We start from the raw sequence: 8,569 nt of genomic DNA on the forward strand, positions 1-8,569 counted from the left end.
AGTGATCAGAAAGCAGAAATTAATATATAGATAAAAGTAACTTGTAAAAATGTTACTACAAGTATTTTTCTATGAAATGTAAATGATTTTGTTACATCTCTGTACCTTTAATAATTGAATGAATCATAGAAACAAAGCATCACTGGTCACATTGCACTGGATGGTAATGGAAGAACATATAAGTAAAATAACAAATAATTCAGAATCATAACAGGCAGTCTCTTATTCTGAGAATTTGAGACTCACGGGTACTTTTATTTAGTTAGTTAATTTATTGCTACAGAGCAGTGGTTCTCAACCTGTGGTTCTCAACCTGTGCTGCACCAGTTGAGTAGTCCTCAACTTACGACCGGTTGAGTAGTCCTCGACTTATGACCAGCTGGGGGTCGCGGCATTAAAAAGGTTGAGAACCACTGCTATAGAGAAACCATTCTTTCATTGCTCAAATCATAGACTACTAATCCTGATACAGTCTTATGGTAATCTATGCAGGCTAAAATAGAAGCTTAATGTATTCTGTTCTAGAGCAGTTGTTTCCAAATTTTTTTTGACTGTATAACTTCTCATAGTAAAAAATATGAGGGCATACATCCATAATATATGCATGTTTATTTATAATTTAAATATGTGTGCTACTCTATTAACTTATTATGTACCACATAAAATATATCCCAAAACAGAAAGTAAAACATAATGAAATAAAGATAAAATAAACAATATTCTGATATTTTCTTCCAGCATCCCAATAGACTGTCAGGGTCAAACACACAACTCTGGAAACCACTGCTCTAGTGAAAAGACAATTGCTTGCTTAATTCCTAAAGATAATATAAACTATTGAAAAGTTATTCAAATGTTAATTCAGTTTGTTCCTTTATCAATTCGTCTTTCCTTCAACATAAGAGGGCTGTGTTAGTCTACTGTATAGTGACAAAAAATCAAGAGTCAGTTAGCATCTTCTCCAGATAACAATTTAATTGAGAGGCATAAGCTTGAAAGCTCATGAATGCTTATGCCTTTAATAAAATTTGTTAGTTGGAAAAGGTGCTACCAAATTCCTGATCTTTGCTGGAAAATATTATGTAATACTGTGCCAATTTTCTAATTTTGAGACAATGTCATCCATGAGCCCGTGTGGGTGGAAAACTCTTGTGGCCTTGTCCAAGCAGTTTACATCAATCTCCTTTGAGAACATAACAGAATCCTAACAAAATTTTTATGCATTATGCAAATTTCATTGTAAAAGTGTACGCTTTTAATTTCTAACACAACTTTGTGTGAATAAGATTTAAATTGTTAATACATGTAGACTAATTCACATTTCATGGCAATTGTTGGTTTAGCCTAATGTAAATGCACCCCATTTATAAACCATACATCCATTAATTATACTTAAATATTAGCACAGCAAATGAATCCTATCTGCGGACACATAATGATTTGACTTCCCTATGCCTCATAATATGGCTCTCTGCACTGTGAGAGGCAGAATTTTTAATTCCATTACCTACTTCCGGTTTTCTGATTTGTGTCTCTTGTCTTGCAATGTCACCACCACCACTTCTGCAGAAGGGAGAAGGATTAAGCAGCAAGACTATTTGCCATCCTCTTTCCATACTTTCCATTTAGAATTGCATTATCAGAGACACAAATATTTTGGCTTCGTCTTTGTACAAAATATATATTATGGGGACAAGGGACAATATTTTGCTATGTTGTATTTCGAAGCAGAATGGGCCAAATCGATTATCTTCCATTTGATCTCTTATATTTTTTAAAAATAAATTCTCCTAACACACTAATTTTTTTGCCTAGGGAGTTGTGGTGTACGGTTTACAAACCGCAGTTTGTTCAGGAAACCCTGACTGGGCAATTCATGGCGTAGTGCGTTGCAGAAATACAGTTCTGAATGTTACTTAAATCCTCCGACTATTTTATTTGTTTCTTTAGTCCAGCAAAGTAATTCGACATTCATTTCAAACTAATTAACGCGAGTCCCTAGGAACATTTTCATTCAGATTGCGTAGGACGGCCGCAGAGCCAGGTTAAAGGTCTGCCGAGCGAATAATTTCAGACTACATTTCCCAGGACACACTGCGTTTTCTCCGGAATGAGTCGCTGGAGTCATTCCGGGTCAATCTAGCATGGCTTCGGTTGGAGTAGCCGGCTGTGTTAGAAGCGGGAGGGCGACTTTGTTGCTTCCAAGGTGTCTGCTAAGGGCCTCGTGGGGATGGAGTGGGTTTTGCGAAGGCCCCGGTTCAGGTGAGTTTTGGCGGGGGCATCTGGTAGTGACCGCTCCTCAGATGTAGGAATGGCGGAGTAGGGGAGATTATTCCAACCGGAGCAACCTCATTGAAAGGATACGAACAAACTATGGTTGCGTTAGAACCTCCTCCTTTCTTCTCTGCTCGAATTACTGGATTTCATGCGCTACCTGATTCAGGCTGCGAGATCCAAAAGACCATTAAGTAGCAGCAAAGAGATACAGTAAACTTTGCTGTCATTGTTCACAGTCCAGATTTTTGCAACCCCATCTGATTGCTCAGTTCAGGCACCCACAACTTTGCTATCAGCTTACTGGAAATTATCTGGAGTGATCCTATTTAAGCAGCAAAAGTTTGAATTGTCGTTAGATGGCACAAAGCGAAAGAAAACAAGTCATCAGGATTTTGGTAGCTCAGAATGGTAATTATAGGTTACAGGAATTGAAGCACAAGACCCTCGGAAGGCGTCAGACAGGAGAAAACGTTCATTTGTCAAAGCTGAAATGATTTCTTTCAAGACTAATGTGCCTTAAAGCTTTATTCATCTCAATGGGATCAAGTTTCACTTCATTACTAATGTATTTGTAAGTGTAGTGTAAAAGGATAATAAACCTAAGGTCTAATCTTTCAGTATTAGAATTTATTCATGAAATGTGTATATATTGCCATGCCTACGCTGATGCTTTCAATGCATGCTGTCATCTGATAATGTTATGGTCATCTAGTCATCAGTATGATTCTGAGCAGTTTGCTTTTACAGTCCATGAGCTTGAAGTCAGATCAGAATGTAGTTCCCCGAGATGTATTTCTTTTGCTTTACATATAATTCTTGACTTACAATTACAGTTGGGTCCTGAATTTTTGCTGCTAAGCAAGGTAGTTGTTAAGTAAGTTGCACCTGATTTTATAACCTTTTTTTTTGCCATAGTTAAGCAAATCACTGTGAAGCACTGCTGTTAATCATTTGGTCATTAAATGAATCTGACTTCCCCCATTAACTTTGCTTGTTGGAAATTGGCTGGAAAGGTTGCAAATGATGACCAAATGACTCTTGGATGCTACCAAGTGCTTGAATTTTATCATATGAACATGGTGATGCTGTGACAGTTGTAAGAGGAAAGACCTCTTATAAGTCACATTTTTCAATACCATTATAACTTTGAACAGTTACTAAATGGTTGTAAGTTGAGGACTACCTGTGTAAGATAAAGTAGGATACTATTCTGTAGCTACTGACAAATTATGGTTAACAACCTAATATGTGGTATACTGATTAATTTTATATTTTACTGTTTTAAATCTATAAGTCATTTTTATTCATGTCTATTTGGATATATTCAGGGAAAAATTACTTTGTTAATAGTATCCTGGACCACTTCACCTCTTTAATTAAGATTAAAAATCTGCATGAAATCCTTTTCGTACTATTTGTTTGCTGTATAGAATTAACTTAGATCTTTGAAATATGAAATCTTCTTGCTTGTGCCCTTTAACCGTGAGGGAGCTGCAACTTCCAAGCCAGCAACTGTTTGGAATTGACTGTCTTATAGTCTGGGAAACCACTCGAAGAACCATAGATTATACAGTGTCATCTGTTGTGGATAAAAAAGTCTACCCCAATAGCTTGTCCATTTGATGGAGAAGAAAAAAAGAGAGGGTATGTCAAGGTATACTTTATATCTTCCAAGATGACACTAGAATGGGAGAGAATTGGAAATAATGCATTTATTTTTCCTTTCTTGGAATTAGTGAGATGGAAAATACAAATTAAGCAATACAAAGTGTCTGCATCTCATCCTGCCTTTCCAGAATGAACCCTGCAAGCCATACATTTGTTTGGCCCCATAGCTTCTTGCTTTTATCTACAGTATGATTCCTTGACCGATAAACAACTTATAGTACAATTACTTTGTATTTATTTGTGCTTATTCTCAGTTGCATATAGGATTTTAGCTAACAGTTGATAAACTTTTAAAAGTTTATTTTTTTAACGATATAATTTAATATTTTGTGGTTGTGTTCTAGCATTTATGTATTTTTTGTGAACTGCTTGTTTTACAGAAAAAAACAAAATTGATGTTCCAAAGCCTTGTTTCAGGGATGAAAAAGTTCAGAATTTACTCTCCAAGATGACACGGATAGATTTGCAGAAGATTTTCAAAGCAAGAAAACAAGAGCTTACGCCTCCTATATACAAGGTCATGACAGAATCCCAGCTGGAAGAGGTATTTCAACTGTTCTATGACCATAAATAGAAGATGTGTTGATTTGTTTGAGTAATTATTTACATTATTTTTTTCTCCCTTAGGCTTCAGCACAAGCTGTTAAGAAGGCTAAAGAGTATCTTAAAATGCCTCCTGTACTGAATGAACGGGAACCAATTGATGATGTTTTAGCTGAGGACAAGATAATTGATGGATCTGAGCCTTATAAATATGTATTTACTGATTTAACATATGACATCCCACACAGTGTAAGTCTTTTAGAAACCCATGGTAATAAATCTGAAATGTATGGCTTAATCCTATTTCCAGCTTCACCAATAGGCAGTGTGTACACAGAGCAGTAGCTTAATAGCTTATTTTTAGGACTAATTTCAGTGACTCAGGCTTTTCATATAATTCATGGGTTTATGAGAAATCAAAGTTTTTTAAAACATGCCACTTTGTGACGTTGTATTCTCATAGAAAATAAGAATGACTGAGCCATATTTTAATTTAGATTAGTTCTTTAGTTTTTTTTCCCCCTAGACCTGAATTGCCTGTTTTTTCTTTGCAAGATTCTAGAAGAAATCAAATGTATGCATGATGAATATTTAGAATTCATCTTTGCATTACAAGTCTGTCTCTTGTACAGTTAGCTTTAAAATAGAATACAAGCAGTCCTTGAGTTACAACCACAATTGAGCCCAAAATTTCTGTTGGTGAGACATGAGTTTTGTCCTCCTTTACCTTTCTTACAGTTGTTAAGTAAATCACTGTAATTGTTAAGTTAGTAGCATGGTTGTTAAGTGAATCAGGCTTCCCTATTGACTTTGCTTGTAAGGTTACAAAAGGTGATCACGTGACCCTGGGACACTGCAACTGTCATAAATTTGAATCAGTTGCCAAGCATCTGAATTCTGATCACATGACCATGGTCATGGTCGTAAGTATGAAAAATGGTCATGTCACTTTTTTCAGTGCCGTTGTAACTTTGAACAATCACTAAGTGAATTGTAAGTCGGGGACTATGTGTAATGTTTGCCAACAAGAGTTTGGAAACGGCTACTGAATTCTGTGTGAGACCTCAGTACCTAATTTTCCAATTTGTCACTACCTTATTTATCACTGGTTTTGTAAAGGCAAAAATCAGTTATAGAAGAATTGAGCCAGCAAGTTAGTTTCTAAATTTTCCCATTGAAATAACAACATTGGGGCATTTCAAGTGAGTGCTATGACTGGATATATCATATATAATCTTCTCTTATATAAATACAATATACATTACTTATTCAAATAGCTGCTAGGAATTTCTCAAAAGCCAGTTGGTATTTTAAATTTACACTAATTCCTGTCTACTTTAAAATGAAAAGAATTAATGCCACCATGATAAACTTGTAGCTTACTTATGTTTTATTTTTCAATTTCAGGAGCGATTCATTGTAGTTCGAGAAACAAATGGAGTATTACGCAAGGCCACCTGGGAGGAACGGGACAGGATGATACAGATCTACTTCCCAAAACAAGGCCGTAAAATTGTCCCTTCATCTATATTCACCAATAAAAATTTTGCAGTGGTAAATCCAGGAAAATTAATTTTCCTTTTGTAGTCTTTAGGGCAACTTAGTAGGCTTATCATATACCTGTTATTTGCGGACAATTGCCTAGCATTATCGTTTAAATTATTAGGCACCTAACTCCAGCTTGTTAAATTTAGCCAGTATGAATATCCTTCTCAGTCTTACATTCTAATTTAACTGGACTAAAAATAAGTTGATGTCAATTTAGTTGACATTAAACTACTGGTATATAGTATTAATACAAGAATACTAATGGTTCTCAGTTCCAGTTGGTGAAACTGGGACTGTTTACCTTCATTTGAACACTTGATTTACACACCTGAATAGCTTTTATTCCTGGAATCTTACTGCAGAAGTGGGCTTTCTCCTAACTGCTTTGTGGAAAATTTAAACCAAAGTTTTTGACATGAAGTGCTACCTTTCATTTTTGTACAATATTTCTTGTTTTAGACTATGTTTCTTCAGGATCGTCATGAAGAACTCCTTGATCGCTGTCTTATGCAGTTTGAGCCAGATTCAGCTAATTATATCAGAGTGAGTTATCAATATTGCTCAATGGAGAGATGGAATTTAGGAACTGCTCACCAAAATACCTTAAAAAGAAAATTTGTGAACTCTTTAGCACTATTTGTAGTTGTAGTCGATTTGAACTTCATTTAAGCCTTATTAATCTGGCTTCACTATTTTTTTTGTGTATTTTATTTCTATCCTGTGAGAGTCCAAGCAACTCTTAGATGATATAAAAACATTTGTGAGAGGTGTGTATATTAAGATTGCACTAAAAGGAGGTGTGATGGCAAAACTCTTAGGAACCCGTAGTAGACTTACGATCACTTACATTAGAAAACATGTAAGTGGCCTGCAATTCATTTGCTATACCTCTGGTTATTAGTGATCTCTTGAAGTATGCTTTGCAATCACTGCTCAGAAAGATAACATGAGTTCAATATTTTCAATAAGTGCATTATACAATATATTAATTTTGATGGCATTTGTTCAGTCAGCTCATTTCATGGACTAAGTTGAGGGCACAGATCGCATTGCAGTACTGCAGGATTATATATATTCTAAAAAGTGGCTATATTTCCCTACATTTCTGGAAATGCATTATGATTTGTTAATATGCTTAAATATATGAACAGATTCATCACGAGACATATGAGGATATTGATAAACATGGAAAGTACGATCTTCTGCGTTCAACAAAATATTTTGGTGGGATGGTCTGGTACCTTGTAAATATAAAGAAAACAGAAGGATTGCTACTAGACATGGTCCAAAGAAATTTGTAAGTACTCTGGTAAGCCAATATTTCTGTACGAAAGGAATTCATTAAACTATTTCAGTTGGCAATATTGTATTAAAAATGAGCCATGTTTATCCATGTTATCTATTCAGATTGACAGCTAAGGTGATTAGTACATTTTGGACGTTCCCCAAGAAAGTCCACTGCTCTGGGCTAGACTGAAGTTTTTTCTTTTGGTTGATATTGGCAGTCTCTTATATTCAGCTGCTGAAAAACTGATTTCTGTATAATCTCTAGGAGTTGAATTTCAGTTGAGAGCATATTTATGTTTGTATGAAAAAAATGTATGAATTCAGTTCTTTAAGTTTTTCTTGCTATTGTTACAAGTATTTCATAAATAATTGCCTAATTTATGTTATGTATTCTTGCAAAAAAAGTGGATTGCTGAAATTTAAATATTAAGAATTAGATTTAAAATGTAACTTTAGTTACAGAGAAGCTCATTTTTTGAATAAAAGTTTATGTCCTACATAGTAGTAGCTTATTTTTATCAGTATTTCTTTCACTATAAGCTAGTAACATTAAGCCACTTCCTGCATTCTTAATAATCCAAATGTTCAAATTATATATATGAAACTATTTAGGAGTTGTTACAAATGAACTTCTGAATTTCAGGCTTGAAGATGCTGTAAGTTTAATTACCCTCTACCATATGCTCTATCCTGATTGTGAAACAGCAAGAGAGGCACAAGAACAAGATATCCAAGGGATAGATTTAATTAAGGTATAATATACATTTTATGAATGTAAAAAAGTTGACTATAGAAAATGCATACATCAGCATCAGCTTTGCATCTTCCTAGTGGCTGTTGAAATAAAAGCAGTTTATTCATATTCAGAATTTGTTTTTAAATTTGTGTAATTCTTTTCAGCCCTGTTAGCTGTCAATTCCTCATTAGAAGTTTAGCCACATTTACCGTACCAATTGTTTTAGTATAAGAGTCCAGAATGTTATTTTCAAAATCATATTGGATACCTGATTATCATTTTAATTTTTTTTACAGGCATTTGCAAAGGCAGAAACATCAAGAGCCGGCTACATTGAACTTATCCTACAGGCTTATCAAGCACCTTCACCTAAGTCTGCAGCTTCACAAAGTGATTAGATCAATAAAATCATTTAATGTCCAGTGTATGAAAAAGGAGGAAAAATGTACATAAAGCTCTAAAAGAACGTTTTTATATCATGTATGATAAAATTAATTATTCCACAATTTT

The 8,569-nt window shown here is 34.7% G+C and overlaps 1 protein-coding gene across 1 annotated transcript; it reads left to right on the forward strand.

Moving 5' to 3' along the window:
- Positions 1–2,114: 2,114 nt before the first annotated feature.
- On the forward strand, positions 2,115–8,565 carry MRPS22 (mitochondrial ribosomal protein S22). The gene is made up of 8 exons (XM_039344673.1): positions 2,115–2,262; positions 4,326–4,489; positions 4,573–4,737; positions 5,896–6,042; positions 6,496–6,579; positions 7,188–7,333; positions 7,967–8,075; positions 8,356–8,565. The coding sequence occupies exons 1-8, from the start codon at positions 2,145–2,147 to the stop codon at positions 8,455–8,457; spliced, it is 1,035 nt and encodes a 344-aa protein (XP_039200607.1). The 5' UTR covers positions 2,115–2,144; the 3' UTR covers positions 8,458–8,565.
- The last annotated feature ends 4 nt before the right edge of the window (positions 8,566–8,569 follow it).

Source organism: Crotalus tigris, unplaced genomic scaffold (assembly GCF_016545835.1).
Source record: "Crotalus tigris isolate CLP2741 ecotype Arizona unplaced genomic scaffold, ASM1654583v1 scf7180000017933.3771270, whole genome shotgun sequence".
Classification (NCBI taxonomy): Eukaryota; Metazoa; Chordata; class Lepidosauria; order Squamata; family Viperidae; genus Crotalus; species Crotalus tigris.

Excerpts from the sequence above, each read along its gene's own strand:
- MRPS22 (XM_039344673.1), top strand. The coding sequence starts at position 2,145 with ATGGCTTCGGTTGGAGTAGCCGGCTGTGTTAGAAGCGGGAGGGCGACT. Across the intron at positions 4,490-4,572 it reads CAGAATCCCAGCTGGAAGAG|GCTTCAGCACAAGCTGTTAA; the intron begins GTATTTCAACTG and ends TTTCTCCCTTAG. Across the intron at positions 7,334-7,966 it reads GACATGGTCCAAAGAAATTT|GCTTGAAGATGCTGTAAGTT; the intron begins GTAAGTACTCTG and ends TCTGAATTTCAG.